Source organism: Hypanus sabinus, unplaced genomic scaffold (assembly GCF_030144855.1).
Source record: "Hypanus sabinus isolate sHypSab1 unplaced genomic scaffold, sHypSab1.hap1 scaffold_476, whole genome shotgun sequence".
NCBI classification, from domain to species: domain Eukaryota; kingdom Metazoa; phylum Chordata; class Chondrichthyes; order Myliobatiformes; family Dasyatidae; genus Hypanus; species Hypanus sabinus.
In genome coordinates, this window is record NW_026781347.1 from 75,815 (window position 1) to 101,002 (window position 25,188).

Sequence of the window (25,188 nt, forward strand, 5' to 3'; positions counted from 1 at the left end):
CACCACCATGGGCCCAGACATTTCCACAGATGAGCCCCTCCTGTCCCCAACGGGACAAACATCCTGTCCGCCCCCTCTCTCACCATCTTCATCCTTTCAATAAAATCCCTCCCTCCCCGGGGAACCGGCATCGAACCGACGGGCCGAGCGGTCTCCTCCTGCCTCTCAGCGATACATCAGACTCCGGCCGCAGGAGACGCTTCACAAACGCCCCAACTTCCCTCGGAGGGAAATGGAAATAAATCAGAAAGCGGACATTTACTTTGAGGTTTTCTCCGCTCTGAGGAGGCGGTCGGCGCTCGAGCGGGAGACGAACTCGGCGGGGTAACGCCCACTCGGCTTGTCCGCCTTCGCGACTGGTTGTAAACAGTGATTGACATCGCTTAGCACCAATAGAAATAGCGTAGCTCCTGAATCCTCTGTTGACAGCTGTGGGGGGAGGGGCTGGTCACGTGATTATTAGCCCAGCCGTTAAACCGATAAAGCTCGAGCACAGCAGCGCGTGGGTGACGTAAGACACCGCGCACGTGAGGGCAGATCCCGGTATGGGGAGTCCATGTGTGACGTCAGGCGAGTGGGGGTGTCTGACGTCACCGTATTTAAACGAACCAAAATGGGCGTTTCTTATTATTTCGGTGGGACAACAACATTAATCACGGGTTTCATCACTGACTCCAGTGTTGTGGGATGTAAAGTCCCCTGTTATGTGTCCGGCTGTGCCGTGTTGTTGGAGGAGTGGGCAGCGTGGTGTTTGTCTCGATTCGGGTCACAACACCAGAATTGCCAGCGGTGTCCACACACAGTGTATTAGTCAACAGAATACACTGTGTGTATTCTCAAGTGAGGAGTCTGTGTGGTGATGCAGCTTCCCTGGAGGTGGACGAAAGAGGACACACCAACAGGAGGAACCAGCTGCGGAAAGACATGATTTTTCAGGTCTGACGACGAGCTGAATGTACCATAACTTTCAGACTGAATCAGAAAACCATTATGAGGGTATTTGAAATGTCAGAAGCAGAGGAGATGTGATCCCATGTCTCCATCAGACCCTCAGTGAGATGGTTCCAGTTATAACGTGCAGGGATGAAAGCACAGTGTTTGGGGTCTGATTTAATCACTGATTCTGACACAGTGAGAGGGTTAGTTTTGCTGCAAGGAAGCAACATTAATGCAAGAAGACACAGGAACTTCATCAGTTGCCAGTTGTTTAGCAGAAGTGACCAATCTCTATGCTACTTTGACAGAAACAGATATTCCCAGACGTAAGAAAGGGGTGCAGTCTGGTTTATTTCAGGTTGGAGAGGGGTGTTGAGTTTTGAAATCAATGCCTCGCGGTACCACCATCGTTAATTTAGCATGTGCGGAGTGGCGGATCACACAGCACGGAAACAGGCCTTTGGCCGGCCATACCTGTTCTGACCATCCACTCACTGTCTACACTGGTCCCATTTATCAGCACTTGGTTCACAGCCGACTGTATCTCGGCAGTTTCAATGCTCATCCTCTTCGTAAATGTTGTGAAGGGACCTGCCTCCACCGCCCCCTCGGGCAGTGAGTTCCAGATTTCAGCTACCCTGGTGACACCGGCTCCTCCGCTGTTGTGCGGGGTAGGGTTGTTTCCTTTGGCGGGGGGGGGGGGGGGGTGCTCAAAGGCCTGTTTCCGTGCTGTGTGATCCACCAATCCGGACATGCTAAATTAACGATGGTGGCACCACAAGGAATTGATTTCAAAACTCCACACCCCTCTCCAACCTGAAATAACCCTTTTGTCCAGAGGGGTGGGGTTTGTAGATTGATGATCGGGATGCCGTTCTTTTTTTAAGCTGGGGTTGGGGTGGGAGTTTGATTTTTCTCTCTGAACGACTTTCATGCTGGGACTCACAAACACAACAGCTCGTTAGTTCCGCTGTATCTGTCAGTTCACCAGCGCTTGAATGTCGCCGATCCTTGAATGTGGAGGCGGAGATGTTGGAGAAGACAGCGCCCCACTCGCGACTAGGAGAGCCCGATCACGTGTCCATGTCCGTGATCTGATTGGATACATCGCCATGACGTTATAGCACTGTGACGTCATTCACTGGCTCTCATTTTGGAAGGGATTCAGTCGGCCATCGCAGATTCACCAACAGCTTCGCTCTGGGAAGCGGCCGTTCACCTGCTCCGTGTGTGTGAAGAGACTCATTCAGTTAACCCACCTTGTGACGCTCCGGTGAGTTCACAATAAATAGAGGCCACATTTCTGTCCGGAGTGAGCAAAGAGTTTTACTCAATCATCCCAGCTGCTGCAACACCAGCAACTTCACATCAGGGAGGAAGTTCAAATCAGCTCCGTGTTAAATGTTTAACCATCACGGTGACTGAAGGCAGCTGCAGGTTCATGAGGGACTGTTACTGTCAGATTCTGCAGTTCTTGCGCCTGCTCATCGTACCCAGGACAGAACCCTGGTCACTGAGCATTGGAGGAGTCTGTTCTGCTGATGTTAGACTTAAACTAGACTGGTGTTTAATATTGTGGAGCTGTGAAAGATAAATCAGCTCTGTATCAAATCCCGTGTCTTAGGTTCTTATCGTCTCTAACACACTCACAATGTACACTAGAGTGGCCACTCTGTCCATCTGGTCCCTGCCCATGTTTCTGTTCCATATCAGTATATTAAAATCTACCCCTGCCGTTCCCCTCTCTCACTCTCCCTGAGATGACAGGTTACAACTAGTCACCGCTCCGTGGGATAGGAGATTTCTCTTGAATTTCAGAGAATCATAGAAATCTACAACACATTACAGACGCTTTGGCCCACAATGTTGCGCCGACCATGTAACTTACACTAGAAACTGCTTTAAAATTACCCTACCGCATAGCCACCTATTTTCCTAAGCTCGGTGTACCTATCTAAGAGACTCTTAAAATACTCTATTGTATTCGCTTCTGCCACCATCGCTGGCAATGCATTCCACACAAACACCACTCTTTGTTTTAAAACCTTAGCTCTGACATCTCCTCTGTACCTACTTCCAAGCAGCTTAAACCTATTCCCCCTCGTGTTAGCCGTTTCTGCCCTGGGAAAAAGCCTCTGGCTATCCACACGACCAATGCCTCTCATCATCTTATACACCTGCATGAATTTCCTGCATGATTTTCTCCGGGCTGAACAAGACGATGAGCTCACTGTGGTTGTGACGTTGTTCAGGGCTCTGGACGAAGTTGGTTAAACTCCTTCTCCGCTCTTTTCAATGTTTTGTGTCATTTTCACCTATTTTAAAGGACTGTGCCTCAGACAGCTGGGTTGTTGCAATTTTTACGTACCAGCAGCAATAGATCACTAACGGAGTCAGGTTTCGATGTTAAAACCACCCTCTTCATTAGTATCTACTCCAAATCTAAAAGATTGAACGAAATAAACAGCAATTAACGGTGATGTACGTATTCCAAACTATCAAACTTGGGAAACAATGCTTAAAGTCTTAAGATGGTAAAGTGGAAAAGTTCAGTAATCTACGGAACAAGTGAGTGAGAGGAGAGATTTGTAAATCCACACGAAGATGTAGAGAGAAGGCAACTACGAAGAATTCCACACACATTCCACGCTGGGTGAACGGAATAACAGTCGCCGAAGATCTTATCCGTCGATTAGTTCCGAAATACACTTAGAAATATCACCAGGTGACAGTCACAAGAATATCGTCTTCGGGTGGTTACCACAAAACACCCCGATTCCGGGTAAGGGAAATCCACACATATGGATTATACGAAGTGACAGTCACACATCCGTTGTGCACTGCGTGCCGATGATCAACCCAATCTTTTGGGCATAGCAGTGACAAGCTGAAGTCTCTCTCACTCTTCCTCTCTTCCTCTCCCTCTATCTCTCTCTCTCCCCTCCCTCTCCTCCCCCCTCTGTCTCTCTGTCTCTGCTGCAGCGCCTGTCTGACGTCACAGCCCCGCCTCACTCAGGCACTCAAAGCGACACTCACAGTAAACGAATCTGCGGTCTCGTAACACAATGCACCTCTGAAGTCTGACAGCAGACTAGCGAGTGAATCTTCGATGGAGCAGAGTCAGAAACCAAAGAGTTGCCAGCCTGAGCCAGGGCTTTGCGGCTCCAGACAGAGATGGGGTCTGGAGTTTACGAGGAGGAGGAGGAATCAGACCAGCAGGATATGGCTACAAAGGGAAGATCAGAAAAATTTGGAAACTGGTTGACCGAAAAAAAAGATGGTTAGTTTCTGCAAAATACTAGTGGGAATCAAAAGATCAGGCAGCAATTGTGGAAAGGGATAAATAAACAACTTTTAGACCGAGCCTCTTCAGCATGCCTAGACTGTGGACTCCGCTGCTTAGTTGCTACCTGAACTGCAGAGCTCCTCCAGCATTTTGTGTGTGTGCGCGTCTCTGTATGTCCAGCCACTGCAGAATCTCTTGTGTTTTATATCCACATTTTACTTTGGCATTAAATACACGTTGATATTGAGTATATTGTTCATGTGAGCCGCTTCCTGCGTTAAAAAAGCTGCAGACTTTTTCTATATACCCGAAAAAAAATGAGATATGGACATTGAACCGGTACTTCAAGAACTGTTTAATGGCACCGGTATTACCCAAAAGGCCCTGCGCGAATAAATCTTATCAGGCGCTGAAGCACTGATGAACTGCGCAGGCGTCAGGCTGATGACATCCCCGAGTATCACGCATGCGCGCAGCACACGAGGCCTGGAAAATGTCGGTTGCAGGTAAGAGCGATTCTCCGTGTTTTTATTTTAAACACCGACTTCGGGATAATTCCTCTGAATTTCGGACACCGTGACCAGCAATCCGGGGACAGTCCTGTTCTCTTCCCTCTCTCTCAGCCCCACGATCCGTACACGGGCCCCGGGGAGCTTCCGGCTGATGAGGGAATGGGAACCGATGGATCTCTCAGACAGAGCTGAGCTCCAGCTATCTAAATGCAAGGATTAGGAACTCGGAGAAAGGGAACAAAATCTTTTACATCACCCATCTGTGGACACTCTCTGGAGGTCCAAGATTCGTATGTTACACGACCGCTGGACTAAGTGTGTAAATGTAGGAGTGGACTATGTTGAAAAATAGATGTGCTAGATTTTCTAAAATTGACTCCTCCTACCTTAGGCCACAACCTTATCTGTCATTCCTTATTTATTTATTTATTTATCTATCTATTTATCTATCTATCTATCTATCTATCTATCTATCTATCTATCTTATATATGGAAAAGCAGTATAACATTAGATGATCATCACCATAAGATGAAAGTTGAAACCTTAGCCTTTGCTTTAAATCAGTACTTAGTCTTTCCTGTGATTAGAAAATCGGAATCTTGGTTAAATTACTGGACATAAAGTATGGTGAGGTACATTGCTAGCATTGTAGATTAGCAAAGATTCTACTTTGGATTGGACTTCCAGAGCACAGTTACTGGATATCCACAGGACAGTACTGTCAAAGACTAAGATGGTACTTTCAAATAGCATTGGAAAGGAAATGAGCGGGAATTTTTGCAGTGATATAGGGCAAGAGAAGGATTGGAATTGAGAGGATAGTTCTGATTGATGATCTCCATTCATGCCAACAATAATTTTATAATAATTATTCTGTGATTCTGTGTGAAGCTTTCCCTGGTCATTTGCCACCTCTTCTTGTGATTCTGCTCCTAAATGTGAAAACTTGGGGAAGTGAGTTTAAAATTATGCCATTGAACTGGTTTTAAGAATGGATCACACCTATTGGTCCTCATTTGCTTTATTCAGATCCTTGTCAATAGCATAAATAACTGAATAAACGTTTCATTAGAACGGGGTGGATTAAACTGAATATATAGGATCTTTAAATTATACCCCTTCCCACTTATTATTTTCACTGGAAAAGAGATGTTGAAATTCCAAGTAATCATGACTAAAGTGTAATATGGTTTTAGAAAAAAAGCTCAAGGTCAAATAAGCGTGAAACATCTGGCGAGCATTTTATAGGAAGGGACATTAAAGACATTCATCATTCATGCTGATTTTTCCTCCCAGCACTGCCGCAAATACACAAACCACCCCACCTCCCTTCAGATCTACTCCATGCTGTGCCTCATGAAACAGCCAAGATTAGCAGTTCACCATCTGTGGGAAAAATTGAGTACAAATACCTAATAAGGTTGGGATGTGTACATTTGTCTCCCAATTTATGATGTAGGAGCATTGATATTATGCTGCTTTGTGCGTAAAATATACAATCCTCTTTGTTCAATTCTTTATTAGCTAGTGAACTTGCAAGTTTGCTTCATGGAGTTAAGCAATTTAATTTTAAACAACAGCATGAATTGATAAATGTTACCAATTTTAAATAGCAAAAAGTTTATAGTATTTTTTTCCTGGGAAAAAATAGAAGGGGGAAAAAGAAGACTTTTGGTCTGAAGTTTGAATAGTGTTATGATGTGACCGCATTTTTCGAAAGAAAAGAACAAAAATTGTAGTTATCGAAATGCAGAAAGGTTAATCCTACATTAAATGTGAATTACGATTAAGAGATCCAAGATAATGTTAATTTAATAAAATAATTTAAATCCAATTATTGCTTTAAATCTACATTATACGTTCAAGAATGCATTTTAGGTAGCTCAACACCTCATGCAGGTCAGTCAGGTATCTCTGCTCCCTTTAAACTTGCACGTTTCTGTTTCCGAGATGCCTTTGAAACTTACTTTGACCTTATTTTCTGAGCTTCTTTTAAACTTGCAGGTTATGTGGAACATATCATTCTATAATGTGATGTCTAAAAACAGTGATTTGGAATTGAGGTATGATGTATTAATATGAGAACATCTAATAATACAGAAAATCTGCTGGTCCGACACCCAAGACCCAACCATGGCAGGTTCACTAAGTTTTACTGTGGTTCGTCACATGTTTGGAGGGCTGTCGCCTGAAAGTAATGATCATTAATCACCATCAATGTTACATAGTTCACACTGAAAATAAAAGCACAAGGGAGAAATCGGCCTCTGCCGCACCTTTTTTTCAGAGTGCTCAGTGGTTCATTTGAAATCAGGTCCAGAATTTTCCTGCACTTCTGATGGGAAATCTGTTGGATGTGTTTCTGACAAACATAAACCCAAAAAATGTGATGAGTCAATGCACCAAGTGGATTGAACGCCAGCACTTTTGAACAGTGTGTTTCAGCCTATTCTGTTTCAATCTTTATGAAATGTGAAATAATATGAAAGGTCTAGAACAAGGGTGGGCAAACTTTTTGACTTGTAGGCCACAAAGGGTTCTAAAATTTGACAGGGGGGCCAGACCAGGAGCAGATGGACGGAGTGTTTTGGTAATACACCTCATAAGAGAAAATAAAATATCATGGGATATGTAGAAAACATGTGCTTTAATTTCAATTGAAAATGAACAAATGCATTACAACAAAATATCTGTCTTTGAAGTCCCATGGTATTTAGCTATTTATTGAAATGACTTTTAAAACACTGAAAATTAAATGAATAAAATACAGCTTTTTTAAATAGTAACAGTTATTATTTTAAAGCACTGAAAATTCTGTTATCCTTCAAGGTATTATCATCATCACTCTCCTCCTGACTGTCTTTATTTCAAAACCGGTAGGAGATGCAGGTCTACTTGTCCTACTCCTTCTTATTCAATTGTCCACTGTGCCAAAACTCAACAACGACCAGCACAAAGACAGAACAATGCCAGCGTGCCAGTATGCGGAGCGCGTTATTTGATCTGGAGCGCATTTTTTATTTTGAGAACGTACGTGCACCTGCGCACTACTCGTGTCCATCACTTAACAGCAATGACATGTAACATGTAAAGCTTATTGAAAAAAATATTTTCAAATGCATTTTTTACATAACACAACGAAGAAACTTATTTTTAATTTCAGTGGGAACAGTGTTGTTGGTCTCCCTTTTTAGCCAGCGCATCAAAGTCTGGATTTAGTTTTGTTGTGGCGATTCTCAGGATGGATCTGAGGTGTTGGTCAGTTAACTTGGATCTGTGGCTGGCTTTGTTGATGTTCATGACGCTGAACGCCTGTTCACACAAATAGGTCGAGCCGAACAAAGAGTAAAGCGCAAATGTGGAGTAATACGCTGCACCTCAACAAAGGTCAATGTATATAGAGTGCGTCATCTATTGGGAAAACGCCAGAATTGCGGGGAAAAGACGTTAACAAGGTTTATTAATATAATTTCATCAAGTTCTGCGGGCCGAATTAAAAAACTTAACGGGCCGCATATGGCCCGCGGGCCGTAGTTTGCCCATGCCTGGTCTAGAACTTGATAGAGGGCTAAAAGATTACGAGAGGCATAGACAGGGTGGATAGTCAGTACCCGTTTCCCAGGGCACCAACAGCAAACACCAGAGGGCATATGTATAAAATTAAGGGAGGGAAGTTTAGGGGAGACATCAGGGGTAAGTTTTTTTTTCACAGAGGGTTGTGAGTGACTGCAATGACTTGCCAGGGATGGTGGTGGAGGCTAAAACATTAGGGGTATTTAACATCCTCTTGGACAGGCACATGGATGAAAGAAAAATGGAGGGTTACGGGGTAGTGTGGGTTTAGTTCTTTTTTTTAAGGTTTATATGGGTTGGCACAACATGGAGGGCTGAAGGGCTTGTACTGTGCTGTAATGTTCTATTCTATGGCTCTAAAATCTTTTACATCACCAGTTGAGAAAATCATCTTTGTTGTACCTCCAATCACAAAGAGGAAATCTGCAGATGCTGGAAATCCAAGCTACACACACAAATTGCTGGAGGAATTCAGCATTAGTACTCTTTTCCATAGATACTGCCTGGCCTGCTGAGTTCCTCCAGCATTTTGTGTGTGTTGCTTGTTCTACCTCCTCTCGGTCTGCATTTTTCTACCAGTGAGAACATGTAGCCAGACAGAACCAATTCTGTCTGGCTACATAATGATATCAAACACCTTTGCCCTGGCCAACGAGTAGCTTTCACATCACAAATGTGCCAGACTCCAGGGAGACAGACTACTGCCCTTAAAGGCAGTATTCCTTGGCCTTACCATCACTGAGTTCACCACTTTCAGTCACCTGGGTGAGACTTCAGGGGAAATACTTATGTACAATACTGTGTGTATTGTGGTGATGCAAGAGTTGCTGGAGAATTTTCAAGTGGGAAGAAGTGGAGTGATATTTGGAAATCTGAAATTGAAAGCATCATTTAGCAAGAAAATCACAAATAGGTGGTTTGCAAAAGCTGTGGCGAGTAAATCCTTCATTAACCTGTTACATAGGTTGTGTGAGAGTGCTGATGAACTCAATCAAGACTCAACGAGAGGAGATTAAAGTTCTTACTGACAGTGATTTGCTCGCTGTTGAAATGAATACCTCTCTATATAAAATTCAGTTTGCACATGTTGTTGTCACTGGGTAAAAATTGTACAGTACAAGGTTTTTGCACACACTGGTCATTACAAATTAGAGGGGATATTGGTGGGAAGGCGGGGAGACCTCCAGTGTCCCTGACGTCCTCACGTATATCCAGCTGCACTTTAAGGAGTTGGAGTAGGTAATGGATGAATTCCGCATCATCCAAGCGTCAGAGGGTGTGATAGGTATGATGTGCAGAGAGGTGAGTTGTACCCAGGGTGCAGGACACAGGAAACTGGATGAGAGTCAGGAAGGGGAATGAGGTTAAATAGCCATCGCCGAGTACTCTTGTTGCTATCCCACACAACAACAGGTGGACACTTTAGAAACTGTTGGGGGGAATTACCTGGCAGAGGAAAGTCAAAGGGGTGATAGGGGATTTGTTAGTTAGTGGAACAGAACTAGAAAGGGATGAGTATCCTAGTGGCAAGGCTTGCTGGTGCTCCCCTGTGGGGTGGGTGGTTAAACTAAAGTTGCAGGGAGGATCGGAGCCAGAATGACAGAACAGATAGTAGAGAGGGTGAATTGAATCGAATTGACTTTATTACTTACATTCTTCATACACGAGTTGTAGAAATCTTTATGTTACGTCTCTGTCTAAATGTGCAATGTGAAATTTATAATAGTTTATAATAAATAGTATGTACAACAGGACAGTCCGGATAAATAAAAGTACAATTGTATCAGCATGAATTAATCAATCAGAGGGCCTGGTGGAAGAAGCTGTCCCTGGGCCTGTTGGTCCGGGCTTTCTGGCTGTGGTACCGTTTCCCAGATGGTAGCAGCTGGAACAGTTTGTGGTTGGGGTGACTCTGGTCCCCAATGATCCTTTTTACACAGTGGCCCTTTTTACACACCTGTTTTTGTCAATGTCCTAAATAGTGAGAAGTTCACATCTACATATGCGCTGGGCTGTCCGCACCACTCTCTGCAGAGTCCTGCAACTGAGTGAAGTACAGCACCCATACCAGGCAGTGATGCAGCCCATCAGGATGCTCTCAATTGTGCCCCTGTAGAAAATTGTTAGTATTTGGGGCCCCATCCCACACTTCCTGAACCGCCTGCGGTGAAAGTGGTGCTGTTGTTCCTTTTTCACCACACAGCCAGTATGTACAGACCAGGTGAGATCCTCGGTGTCGTGTGTGCCAGGGAACTTAAAGCTGTTCACCCTCTCAACCCCAGATCCTGGGTCAGCCTGTCTCCATTTCTCCTGTAGTCTGCAGCCAGCTCCTTTGTTTCAGTGACATTGAGGGCAAGGTTCATTTTTGACACCAAACAGATGTCATTCAGACCTCAGGACATGAAATTATGATATTGTAGCCATTACTTGGACTTGCTTGCACCCAACAGTCTGAGGGATTTCAAGGAACAAATCTGTAGAGAGATTGCGGACTGTGCCAAGAAACAAGGTTGATAAAGTGAATGATTTTAACTTTCCGTTTATTGACTGGAATCCTAGGCTGTAAAAGGACTAGATGGGGTAGAGCTTATCAAATCTACCTTAATCAGTATGAAAAATTCCCTATGTAGAAGTGTGCAATAAGCTATTGGGAAGTGATCTAGGGCTAGTGACAGAAATTAGTGTATGGGAACACTTTGTATCTACTGATCATGAGATTCCAAGTAAATACAGAAAAGCAGAGGCCTAGACCTCTCTTGAGATTCTAAATTGGAGAAAGGCCAATTTTTATGATATTTGCAAGGATTTGACAAGCGTTAGTTGGGACAGGATGTTTTTTTAGCAAAGGAGTACTTGGTAAGTGGGAGTTCTTCAGAAGTGAAATTTTAAGGGTGTAGAGTTTGTATGTGTCTGACAAAATAAAAGTTGAATGGTAACTAGTGCAGGGAATCTTGGTTTTCAAGAGATATTGAGGCCCTGGATAACTTGTTCCTCTAAATGCCGCAGACTACTGGGTGCAACCAAAACTCATTAATGACAGCCATTTCATAATTCCACTCCCGAGCTCATCTGACTTTCCTTTAGTTGTCTTCTGTTGGATTCTAAAAGCTTCCTAATGGTCTTTTGCTCTTTTGTTTGCCCTCTCCTCTGATTTTATGTTGGTTTTGGATTCTCATTTAACCCACGGTTGTGCCCTGCTGCCTTTCCAATGCTTCCACGTCTTTGGGATGTATCGATTACTCAGCTCTCGAATTGCTCCCAGAAACTCCAGCCATTGCTGCTCCATTGTCACTCCTACCTTTTCCCTTCCAAACAAGTTTGGCCAGCTTCTCTGTCACAGAAACATGGAGAAGTTCAGTACAGAAACAGGCTATTTGGCCCATCTAGTCAATGCCAAAAACATTTAATCTCTCTAATGCAACTACCTGCACCGGGATCATCACGCTCCGTACCCCTACCATCCAGGTACCTGTCAAACTTCTCTTAATGGTGAAATCGAGCTCATATTCTCCACTAGTGCTGACATCTCATTCTGCACTCTCACGACCATTTCAGCAAAGAACTTTTCCAAATGTTCCCATTAAATTTTCACCTTCCCCACTTACCCATGACCTCTGGTTGTCGTCCCACCCAACCTCAGTGGAAAAAGCTGCTTGCATTTACCCTATCTATACCCTCATAATTTTGTTTACTTCTGACAAATCCTCAAAGCAATGTAAAATTTCCTTGTTAATGTTTAGAGCCTTTTTTAGGTGTATAAGATGATGAGGGGCATTGAGTGTGTGGATAGCCAGAGGATTTTTCCCCAGCATTAACATGGCTAACAGGATGGGGCATAGTTTTAAGGTGCTTGGAAATATATGCGGAGGGGATGTCAGGGGTAGTTTTTTTACACAGAGAGTGTTGGATGTGTCGAATGCACTGCCAGCAGCGGTTGTCGAGGCGGATACAACAGGGACTTTTAACACTCTCTTAGATAGTTACATGGAGCTCAGAAAAATAGAGGACTATGCGCTAGGGAAACTCCCGGCAGCTTCTAGAGTAAGTTACATAGTCGGCACAGCACTGTGGGCCAAAGGGTCTGTAATGTGCTATAGATTTCTATGATTCTATGAAATTCAAGGGAAATCTCCAAACCCACGGAGTGGTGACTAGTCGTGAATAGTGGGAAAGTTACTGGAACGTATGTTCAGGAACCGGAAATATAAGTATTTGGATAGATGTGAACTGATTAAGTATAGGCAGCACGGCTTTGTGCATGGTAGGTCATGTCTAACCAATCTCATGGAGCTACTCGAGGAAGTTATCAGGAAAGTGGATGAAGACAAGGCAGTGGATGTCGTCTACATGGACTTTAGCAAGGCGCTTGACACAGTCTCATATGGGAGGTTGGTCAAGAAGATTCAGTCACTCAGCATTCAAGATGAGATAGTAAATTGGATGAGACACTGTCTTTGGCAGAAGCCAGAGTATGGTAGCAGATGGTTGCCTCTCTGACTGGAGGCCTGTGACTAGTGGTTGCCACAGGGATCAGTGCTGAATCTGTTGTGGTTTGTCATCTAGATCAGTAATCTGGATGATAGTGTGGTTAACTGGATTAGCAGATTTATGACTGGTGGTGTAGTGGACAGCGAGGAAGACTATCATGGCTTGCAGTGCAATCTGGACCCCCTGGGAAAATGGTTTGAGAAATGGAAAATGGAATTTAATGCAGACAAGTGTGAGTTGTTGCACTTTGGACTGACCTACCAACAGAGGTCTTTCACAGTGACTGGTTGGGCACGGAGGAGTGTTGTAGAAGAAAGGGACCTGGGAATATAAGTCCTTAATTCACTGAAAGTGGTATCACAGTTAGATAGTGATGGAAAGAAAGATTTTAGCCCATTGGCTTTCATGAACCAAATACTGACAAAAGATGGATATTATGTTGACTTGTAAAAGAGGCCTAATTTGGAGTGTTGTGTGATGTTTTGGTCACCTACCTACAGGAAAGATTTAAAAGAGTTTCAGAGATTTCAGAGGAAATTCACAAGGATGTTGCCAAGTTTGGAGTACTTGGTTATAAGGAAAGATTGAACAGGTCAGGACTTCATTCCTTGGAATGTGGAAGATCGAGGTGAGATTTGATTGTGGTAGAGGGGCACAGATAGTGTAAATGCAAGCTGGCTTTCTCCACTGAGATTGGGTGGGACTTCAACCAGAGGCCAGGGGTCAAGGGTGAAAGGTGAAATGTTGAGGGGAACATGAGGGGAATCTTCTTCACACAGATGGTCATCTAGGTTTGGAATGAGCAGCCATCCCGAGTGGTGCATGCGAGCTCGATTTCAACATTTAAGAGGTTCGTGTAGGTACCTGGATGGTAGGGGTGTGGGAGTGGCAGTTTAAATAGTTCAGCACAGACTAGATGGCCCAAAGGACCTGTTTCTGTGTTGTAATTTTCTAAAAGAACCTGAAATATTACAAAAATTCACTCTAACCCCTTTTAACCGCTGTGCGGACCAACCATTCATCTCAGCACGAGTTTTTTTTATATGGTGTTAAAACTGTGGCAGTTTAAGTTAATAATACATAAAAGAAAATCCCAGGTGCACATCCACAAAGACAATTTGCGTGAGACTGTTTCAGTTACTGTGGGGCCAGGCACCCATACTGCTCAACAGGAACAGGGAATAATACCAACGGAGAGAGTCAAAATGTGCCAGGTCATAGATTGGAGGCGGCAGAAATGCCCCATTGTTATAGAGACAGGAAGAGTATCAGGGAATTGATGGTCATTCCAGGTTCCAGCACTCTGCCCAGTCAGGAGATGATTTCTCTGTCCAACTTGGGTTGAACATCACTGTAACAGTGTGATACCAGATCAAACCTTGGCAACTCAAGAATTCTCATCTGAAATGTGGTCCTAAATCCATTGATGGATTTTGTAAATCTTTTCACAGGATAAAAATGAGAAGGAATTTGTCACCGGGAATCTCAAACACAGTCCGCCAGTTTTGCTGTCTCTGTCTGGATATTTAAGAAGTCGAGCAAGGATATTCAATCAACCATCCTTCCTGCTCAGACTGTGGGGAGGGATTTATTCGGTCATCTCAACTGAAGGTACATCAGCAAGTTCACACTGGGCAGGGCCATTCACCTGTTCTGTGTGTGAAAAAGGATTCAGTTGGTCTTCCCGCCTGTGGACACACCAGTCAGTTCACACCACACCGGGCGGAGGCTGGTCATCTGTTGAATTTCTGGGAAAGGATTCACTCAGTCATTTGACCTAATGGCTCACCAGCAAGTTCACACTGGGGAGAAGCCGTTCACCTGTTCAGTCTGTGGGAAGGGATTCATTCAGGCATCCAACCTACGGAGACATCAGCGAGTTCACACCGGAGAGAAGCCATTCACCTGTTCAGTCTGTGGGAAGGGATTCACTCAGACATCCAACCTACGGAGACATCAGCGAGTTCATACTGGGGAGAAGCCGTTCACCTGCTCAGAATGTGGGAAAGGATTCAGTGAGTTATCCAACCTACTGGTACATCAGCGAGTTCACACTGGGGAGAAGCCGTTCACCTGCTCAGAATGTGGGAAAGGATTCCGTGAGTTATCCAGCCTACTGAGACATCGGCGAGTTCACACTGGGGAGAAGCCGTTCACCTGCTCAGAATGTGGGAAAGGATTCCGTGAGTTATCCAGCCTACTGAGACATCGTCGAGTTCACACTGGGGAAAAGCCATTTACCTGCTCAGAATGTGGGAAAGGATTTACTGATTCATCCACCCTACAGAGTCATCAGCGACTTCACACTGGGGAGAAGCCGTTCACCTGTTCAGAATGTGGGAAGAGTTTTACTCAGTTATCCCAAGTACAGAGTCATCTGCGAGTTCACACTGGGGAGAGGCCATTCACCTGCTCAGACTGTGGGAGCAGATTCACTCATTTATCCAGCCTACAGAGACATCAGCGAGTTCACACTGGGGAGAAGCCATTCATCTGCTCAGAATGTGGAAAGGGATTCATTCAGTTATCCCACCTACAGAGTCATCAGCGAATTCACACTGGGGAGAAGCCATTCACCTGCTCAGTCTGTGGGAAGGGATTCACTGATCCTTCCAACCTGCAGAGTCATCATCGAGTTCACACTGGGGAGAAGCCGTTCACCTGTTCAGAATGTGGGAAGAGATTTACTCAGTCATCCCAACTACAGAGTCATAAGCGAGTTCACACTGGGGAGAAGCCGTTCACCTGCTCAGTCTGTGGGAAGAGATTCACTCATTCATCCACCCTACAGCGACACCAGCGAGCTCACACTGGGGAGAAGCCGTTCATCTGTTCAGTCTGTGGGAAGAGATTCACAGAGTCATCCCACCTATTGAGCCATCAGCGAGTTCACACTGGGGAGAAGCCATTCACCTGCTCAGTCTGTGGGAAGAGATTCACTGATCCATCCAGCCTACAGAGTCATCATCGAGTTCACACTGGGGAGAAGCCGTTCACCTGTTCAGAATGTGGGAAGGGATTTACCCAGTCATCCCAACTACAGAGTCATCAGCGAGTTCACACTGGGGAGAAGCCGTTCACCTGTTCAGAATGTGGGAAGAGATTTACTCAGTCATCCCATCTACAGAGTCATCAGCAAGTTCACACTGGGGAGAAGCTATTCACCTGCTCAGTCTGTGGGAAGGGATTTACTCAGTCATCCGACCTACAGAGTCATCAGCGAGTTCACACTGGGGTGAAGCCGTTCACCTGCTCAGAATGTGGGAAGGGATTCACTCAATCTTCCACCCTACTGAGACATGAGCGTGTTCACACCGGTGAGAAGCCGTTCAATTGCACAGAATGTGGGAAACGGTTCACTCTGTCATCCCACCTTCTGGAACACCAGCGAGTTCACACTGGGGAGATGCCGTTCCCCTGCTCAGAATGTGGGAAGAGATTCACTCAGTCATCCCACCTACAGAGTCATCAGCGAGTTCACACTGGAGAGAGGCCATTCACCTGCTCAGACTGTGGGAGCAGATTCACTCATTTATCCAGCCTACAGAGACATCAGCGAGTTCACACTGGGGAGAAGCCGTTCATCTGCTTCGTCTGTGGGAAGAGATTCACTGAGTCATCCAGATTACTGGAACATCAGCGAGTTCACACTGGAGAGAGGCCATTCACCTGCTCAGAATGTGGGAAGAGATTCACTCGCTCTTCCACACTACAGAGACATCAGCGAGTTCACCCTGGCGAGCAGCCATTTACCTGCTGAGAATGTGGGCAAGGATTCACTCAGTCATCCCAACTACTGGCACTCCAGTCAGTTGTTATGAATCCCTAGGTTTTGTTTGCTGTGGACTGTCATTTTAAGAGAGAGAGATTAAGAAGGTGAATCAGTCTGATTTGCAGCTTGTTTACATCACTCCCAGCTTGTTTAGTTTTAGCTGAGGACACAGACACTCAGAGTCAGGAGATGAAGGAGAAAAAATGGAAGGATCTATACAAGGGAAATAGGTGCCAAGGGTCACTGTTTGGAATTTCCCTATGCCCACAAAAGTGGGTTAATTATTGATTCAGCGTACACAAATGTGTGGTTGTCACGTCGTTTGATCCGTATGAGTGGATCTGATTTGGGGTATCCTATGAAGACCACTGATGTGTTAACCCTTGCCTGTGTGTGGTGTGGTAATTCATTTGAAGACGATACCCCTTGTGACAAGTCACTTTGGGTGATAATTAGTATGTGGATTTGGAAGGATGACAGATAAAATCTGCAGTGACTGTTCTCTTGTTTTACCACCATGCAACCTGTGGAATTCGACATAATTGCCTTCCCTTTACATTTACCCTGGATTACAAATATCTCTTTCATCAGTTATTCCGTGGCTGAACTGAACTTTCATAATTTACCATCTCAAGACTCCAGACCTTGGTTCCCCCATGCTCAATAGTTTTGGATTTATACTTACACACATATATAAACATAACACTGTTAACTTTTGTTTATTTTGCTTAAGTTACTATATTATAAGTACATTCTAATAAAGGTAGTTTTAACATCAAAAACAGATTCCTGCTGTAGTCTCCACGAGGAAATCTGCAGATGTTGGAAATTCAAACACACACAAAATGCTGGTGGAACACAGCAGGCCAGGCAGCATCTATAAGGAGAAGCACTGTCAATGTTTCAGGCCGAGACCCTTCGTCAGGCAGTCTCAGGCAGTCCTGACGAAGGGTCTTGGCTTGAAACGTCGACAGTGCTTCTCCTTATAGATGCTGCCTGGCCTGCTGTGTTCCACCAGCATTTTGTGTGAGTGTTGTTTCAGGTGTAGTCTATTGGTGCTGATTTGTTTCAAAAGCTTTACAATTCATAACAAAATTGGGGCCTGCATCCGGGATATGAACATCTATGGGGGCGTCGTCATTAATTATCGATTTCATTGGGGAAGTCCCTTTTGATTTATTTGTGTGTGGAAAATCAGCAGCGGATGCTGATTATTGTTTGGAAGCAGCAACCTCTGAGGCATTAGAGGATGCCAGAAGGATTGAGTTGTTGAGTCTTGTTAGAAGGTTAAAACTTGTTATGTTGAAATTGACAATGAGGAGGGCACAGTTGCAGAGGATAACAGCTGAACATTATGTTTCTGAGAGTGTGTTTAAAGTCGAGGAGTTGGAGGTGTTTCCTGAAAGTAAATCTAGTGAGCTTGAGCTCCAGTATGAGTGAGAAAAATTAAAGATGGAGGCTGCGGAAAGGCAGAGGCAGTTTGAGGCTATCGAGGCAGAAAATCAGAGAGGAGGCAGAAAAACAGAGGGAGGAAGCAGAAGGACAGAGGCTATTCGAGCTGGAAAAGATACAGTGGTTGCAGCAAAGGGGTCTAGCGTTAGACTCTGGTGATGAGTTTGAGGCCAGTCAGGAAATTAAATTGGTACCTCCATTTGATGAGACAGAGGTTGATAAATACTTACAGCATTTTGAGAAGGTTGCTTAGAATTTAAAGTGGCCAAAAGAGGGTTGGTTCTCTTACAAAGGGGGAGGCTTAGCAAGCCTATTCTGCTTTGACAGTTGATGAAGCAGCTGATTATGACATAGTGAAACAGGCTGTGCTCAAAGCTTATGAGTTGGTCCCAGAATCATACAGGCAAAAGTTTAGAAATTTGTGGAAATCTGTGAACCGGACATATGTAATTTGCTTATGAGAAGTCTGTGTGTTTTGATTGCTGGTGCACATATATGATGATATATATGATGATGATAAATATATGATGATTTTAATAGCTTGAAAGAGTTAGTTTTAATTGAAGAATTCAAAAAGTGTGTCCCTGATGACACAAAAACATATTTAGATGAAAAGGATGCTGCCACTTTGCAGGAGTCTGCTAGATTAGCAGATGAGTTTGCTTTAACTCATAAGTTTAAGTTTACCCAGAATAAGAGCTTCCAAAAGAGTAGCAGGGATCACCAGGGTAAACGCGAAATTATAGCTGGGACTAGTGACAAGTGTAAGGATGAAGGGAAGCAGTTGAAAGAGAAATATTCTGGTCTTGCTTGTTACTATTGTAAGAAAGCTGGTCATATGATGGCTAATTGTTCTGTCCTGAAGAAGAAAAAGGAAAAGGTGTCAGTCCCGAATACCTGTGATCAGTCTGTTGAAGCACCTATCAACCCACAGGGTTCTGAACATTCTGTTGAGGCTCAGTTATGGACTGAGAGTTCTGACCGAATTAAGAAGGCTTTTGATCATTTTATGTCAAATGGGTTTGTATTAGTAAAGGAAGGGTGAACCCAAGAACCAGTGAAAATTCTTCAAGTTACTGGCGATTCTCAGTCACTTATATTAGACAGCATTCTAAAGTTTGGTGATGAGATTTAACACTGGTGAGGTAAATCTTATTAAAGGCATTGTGCCGTTGTACAAGGTAACTTTACTGTCAGGGTTGGTTTCAGGACCTGTTAAAATCGGATTATACTCCATTTTACCATTGGAAGATGTTGGTTTGCTGTTCGGGAATGACCTAAAATTGTTCCTGCAGTGCTATTGACAACTAAGACAACCACTGACGACCCACAGATGGATTTTAACATTTATCCTTCCTGCGCAGTAACTCAAAGTATGGCTAAGAAGTCTGCCGATGCAGACGGTTCTGTGCAGCATGATTCTGATATCCATGATAGCCAACATCGGGTTTCAGGTTATGATGTCAGGGAATTTCTGCCTTCATTGTTTCAACAGGATTCAGGTCGTAAGTCTGATGAGAAAGATTTATCCCTGTGTCGGAAGGAGTTTATAGCAGAACAGAACCGAGACCCTGAGATTGAAGCTTTAAAAGAAACAACTTTCTCAGATGATGAGATTAAGAAAGTGCCAGTAGGGTATTATCTCAAGGATGGAGCGTCAATGAGGAAGTGGAGGCCACCTGCTATTCCAGCAAGTGAGGAATGGGCAATTGTTCACCAAGTTGTAGTTCCTAAAGTTATATGGCTGAAATTTTAACTTTGGCCTGCAGTCTGCCATCAGGTCGACATTTTGGAGTGAATAAAACTGTAAACAGTTATGAAATAATTCTACTGGCCTAATTTGAGGAAAGATGTTGTGAACTTTTGCAGAATCTGTCACACTTGTCAAGTTGTGGGTAAACTGAATCACTCTGCCCTATACCTGCATTCGGTGAACCCTTTTTAAAATTTATAGTGAGGGGACCTTTGTCCTTGTTAAAGGAACAGTGGATTGATGGGGATATACATCTTAACTTGTTAGACTTTGTGTAGAAGTTCAAGAATAAACTACAAGTCTGTAGTCCAGTGAGACAAAACTTAAAGATTTCTCAAAACAAAATGAAGTGTTGGTTTGATAAGTTGGCTTTGGAAAGAAAATACCAGGTGGGGGATAAGGTGCTTGCCTTATCTCCAATATTGATGAATCCACTTCAGGCTAAGTTCAATAGACCGCATGAAATAGTCTCTCAAATTAATGATCTGAATAATGCTATTAAAACACCTGACCAACGTAAACTAACACAGGTGGTACACATAAATATGATAAAGCCTTATTTTGACAAGCAGGCTCCATCTGTGAGTGTTGTTGTCAAAACAAATGAAACTGGCAACCCTGAGAATGAAGCAATTGACTCGTCTGAGAATTTTCACAAGCCAAACATGGTCCCAGTTAGGCTAATGAACTCGGTTGTTCTGGAAAACATTGATAACAAGTTGGCTCATCTGCAGCCAAAGCAACAACAACAGCTGAAGGAAGTAATCCTGATGTTTAAAGATTTATTTCCCGATGTTCCCAAGCAAACCACGGTCGCAGTACATGATGTAGATATTGGTCAAGCCAAACCGATTAAACAACATCCATATTGTATGAACGTTGAAAAATGTAAATTGGCTGAGCAAGGAATTGAATATATGCTGAAAATGGTACTATGAGTCCTTCAGCATCAGATTGGAGCTCACCCTGCATTATTGTGCCTTAACCTGATGGTGGTGTTAGATATTGCACTGATTATGGGAAGGTAAATTCATTAACAAAAACAGAATTCTGTCCTATCCCTAGGGAGGATGATTGCATCAATAAGGTTGGAAAAGCTAAATTTCTTACAAAGATTGATCTGTTGAAAGGGTATTGGTGTGTTTCATTGACGGACAGATGTAGAGAAATTTCTGCATTTGTGACACCTTCTGGGTTGTGTGAATGCAATATTTTCTCTTTTGGAAGGAAAAATGGTCCAGGATCATTCCAGAGAATGATTGATTCTCTAATTCGAGGGTTAGAACACACAGATGCCTATATTGATGACTTAGCCACAGGGAGTGGCACTTGGGAAGAGCATATCTCTGCAGTAGAGAAGCCGTTTGACAGGCTTTCCCAGGACAACCTTACAGTTAACTTGGCTAAGAGTGAATTTGGCAATGCCACTGTGACCTGTCTTGGCTATGTTGTTGGTCAAAGCAAGTTGGCTCCTGTTGGGGCAAAAGTCCAGGCAATTTCTCAAGTTCCTATTCTGACTGCTAAGAAGGCTCTTAGAAGGTTTCTGGGAATGGATGGATATTATCGTAAGTTCTGTAAGAACTTTGCTGCTATCGCTCTTTCTCTGACTAATCTCCTGAAGAAGCGTGAAAAGTATGTTTGGACCGAACCTTGTCGGGAGGCATTTGATCGATTGAAAGTTATTATTTGAGGTTAGGCCAATCAATGTAGTGCTGTCAGCCAATTTCATTAGCAGGTTGGAGCTGTGGGTAGCAACACAAGTCATGGGTGCACAGAGAGTAAAGGAGAGGGCCAAAGAGACAACACTGTGGGGTATGAGTGCTGAGGGTCAGAGAGACAGGAGATGGAGCCCACTCTTACCACCTGCCGGCGATCTGACAGGAAGTCCAGGATCCAGCTACACAAGGCCGAGGTCTCTGAGCTTCTTGTCGATACTTCACGCCTTCGTATGGCTACTGCTCTGCCCATGACTGTAAGGAACTGCAGAGAACTTTGGAGAGCAGAGAACATCAGAGAAACAAGCCTCCACTCCATGGACTCTCCCTACACTTCCACTCCCTCGGAGAACCAGGCCATGTACTCAAAGATCCTCACAACCTGGACATTCTCGCTGCAAACCCGCTCCCCCATCGGGGAGGAGGTACAAAAGCCTTAAAGTGCGTAACACCAGGCTGAAGGACGGCTTCCTGTCTGCAGTTATAAGCCAAATGAATGATTAAATGGACTCGACCTCACAATGTAACTCGACGTGACCCTGCACCATGTGTCTATCTGCACTGCACTTTCTCTGCAGCCATAATGCTTTGTTACAGTTATTGTTTTATCGTATATCAGACCGATGTACCGTTGTTATGTATCGATCTGTGTGGATGGTACGTCAGGGAAGATTTGAACTGTCGTTCAGTACATGATGATAATAAACAAATTCCCCATTTTAATTGTGTGCAAATATTAGACAGACTGAGCTTCTGCTCTGGAACCACAGAAGGAAACTGAACAGTTCTCTTTCTGAGGAACGCAAATGAATAGAAAAGGCGTTAATCTCTCATTACGATCTGCGGCAAGTGGGATCAGGTGACTGGTGGTGGGTCTCCCATATCAATATCAGAATCAGGTTTAATAGCACCGGCATATGTCATGAAATTCGTTCAGAAGTAGAACCTAATTTTTAACCATAGATTTTAACAATTGTGATTTAATATAAGAATATAAATATCACATTGTTAAATTATATAAATAGTACAAAATGAAAAAAAGATATAATAAACTATTTTAACTGTGCCGACTGCTTGACTGACTGGGTTGTTGCTTTGGAAGTAGTGGAGTGAAGCTTAACTGAACTTTACACAATGATGAGAAGCTCAGATAATTATAAAAAGCTAAATTCTCACATAGGTGGGTCAGACACCCAGAAACATCGGCAGCACTTCAGCAGGTAAAAACAGTGGAATGAAACATGCTGAAAATATTGCCGAAAAAAACCATATTGTCCACCACAACGAGAGGACGTGACAGATCCGGATCTCACTGCCTTGTCTGAACGGGGAAAGATGAAGCTCCACGTATAGGTAGAGCAGTGACCCGCAGATGCTGCAGATCTGCAGAGAAACGTGAACAGGAAACGGGATCACATGGCCGCTTCGGTCTCTCACCCCCAGACAGATGTCCGTTTACCCACTACTCTGTGGAAAGACGCAAACGCCACTCATATCTCCACTCACCTTAACTGTATTAGACATTTCAACCTCCAGGAAAAATATATCGTCTGTCCACTCGATCTATTCCTCTCGTAATCTTATAAACGTCCATCCAGTCTCACCCCAGCCTGCGCCGCTCTGGAGAAAACAACACAAGTTTGTCCAGCCTCTCGTTATAGCTCATGCCCTCTAATCCAGGCAGGGTCCTGGTAAACCTCTTCTGCGCCTTCTCCAAAGCCCCGACATCCTTCCAAGAATGGGGGCAACCAGAACTGTATGAAACACTCCAGATGTGGGCTAACTAGTTTTATAAAATTGTGTTACAAACTGTAGCGTTTTAGAAACAAACCAGCAGCAATAGAGTTCACACTGGAGTCTGGTTTTGATGTTAAAACCATTATCTTTAGTAGTATCGACTGATAATATAGTAACTTAACGAAATAAAGGAAAGTTACCAGTGTTATGTGTATATATGTGTAAATATAACTCCCAGACTATCGAGCGTGAGGGAACAATGCTCAGAGTCTTGAGATGGTAAAGTAGGAAAGTTCAGTAACACACAGAATAAATGATGGGAGAGAGATATTTGTAATCCAGGGTGAAACGTAGAGAAAAGGCCGTTACCTCAAAACAACCACCGTCGAAGTTCTTATCCGCTGAATCCGTCCACCGACGAGTTATCAGCGAAAGTGACCTGTCACAGGAATACCGTCTTCCAGGGGTTACCACACAACATTCCCAGGCAAGGGTTAACACAAGATATTCCAAAACCTACTCCTATGGATTATACGAAGTGACAGCCACACACATTCGTTGTGGTTCCGTGTACCGATGATCAACCCACTCCTGTGGGCATAGGAGAGTTCCAAGCCTCAGCTGCGACTAACTGAAGCGATCAGCTTTTCCAGTCTCTCTCTCTCCCTCTCCCTCCCCCTCCCTCTCCTCTCTCTCTCCCTCTCTCTCTCTCTGATGGTTCAGTCCACAGTCAGCGCTGTCAGCCTGTGACTGACGTCATAGTCCCGCCTCCTCACGCCGGCGCTCTTAAAGAAACAGTCACAGTACGACCGCAGGCTCGTAACAGCCGCAACACAACTTCCCGACTTTTGAACTCAATGCTTCAACTAATAAAGACAACCATGCCATTTGCCTTCTTAACCACCCGATCAATCTGTGCAGACTCTTTCAGGGAGCGATGAACTTGGAGTCTAAGATCCCTCTGATCATCAACACTGTTCAGGGTTTTACATTTAACAGTGTTCTGTCTCATACATTCGACCTACCGAGCTGCCAAGATGATCATCACTAATCAAATCCCACTGAGATTTCTCAGGTCCTGTTGAATTTATTGCCAAGTGCTCAAGTACGGGAAGGTACAGGTACAGAGAAACACTGACTTGTGGCAGCATCACAGGCAAGTACATTCAGATAACACGCGGAACACAAATTATACGATTCTCTGTCAGTAACAGTTTATAAATATGTTTTATGTCATTAACGATATTTAAAATACATTGTGTCATGATCAATACTAAAATGTGCATTTGTGTCAATAACAGACTTGGAAATGTTGAATTTGGTCTCTGTCTCCATTCCTCCTGTAATCCACAACCAGCTCCTGTGTTTTTGTCACAATGAGAGAGAGGTTGTTTTCTTGACACCACTGTGTCGGGGTGATGACTTCTTCTCTGTCGGCTGCCTCGTTATTATTTGGGATTCGGTCGATCAATGTTCTGTGGTCAGCAAATCTAATTAGCAGATTGGAACCCGCCACTGCAGACCCACAGTGCACTATGTACTGATTGCAAAGCTACGAAATTGCATGTGAATAGCCTCCCCTCCCCCAACTCCACTCTTTCTGCCTCACCAGCAGACTGAGGCATCACACATCTCGCTGCCTCCGCCAGGATATTAAACTGTGAACAACTATGGTCAGGGACTGCTCTGTGGGGTACTCCAAACGCTACCTCCTTCCAGTCTGAAAACGATCCACTCATCCAGACACACACTACCGGCAGTTTATCGATCTCCAACGAAAAAGCCTAATCACCTATTCCCGATGTTCAATACCATTGCTGTCTCTGAGTTTACCACCGTCAAATGCCGCGAGGGACATAATAATCAGAAAGTCTCCAGTCGCAGCCGTGTAAATAAAATGTGATCTCAGTGGGTGTGTGGCGCATGCTCAGAACGCGAAGGAGACAGATAAACTGAGCCAAGT

At 44.1% G+C, this 25,188-nt stretch overlaps 1 protein-coding gene and 1 pseudogene across 1 annotated transcript; both read left to right on the top strand.

Moving 5' to 3' along the window:
• The first annotated feature begins 4,687 nt into the window (after nt 1-4,687).
• LOC132389114 (zinc finger protein 235-like) overlaps nt 4,688-25,188 on the top strand; it is a 36,447-nt pseudogene continuing 15,946 nt past the window's right edge.
• LOC132389113 (gastrula zinc finger protein XlCGF26.1-like) lies at nt 14,149-17,352 on the top strand. The gene has a single exon (XM_059961563.1). The coding sequence runs from the start codon at nt 14,577-14,579 to the stop codon at nt 16,554-16,556; it is 1,980 nt and encodes a 659-aa protein (XP_059817546.1). The 5' UTR covers nt 14,149-14,576; the 3' UTR covers nt 16,557-17,352.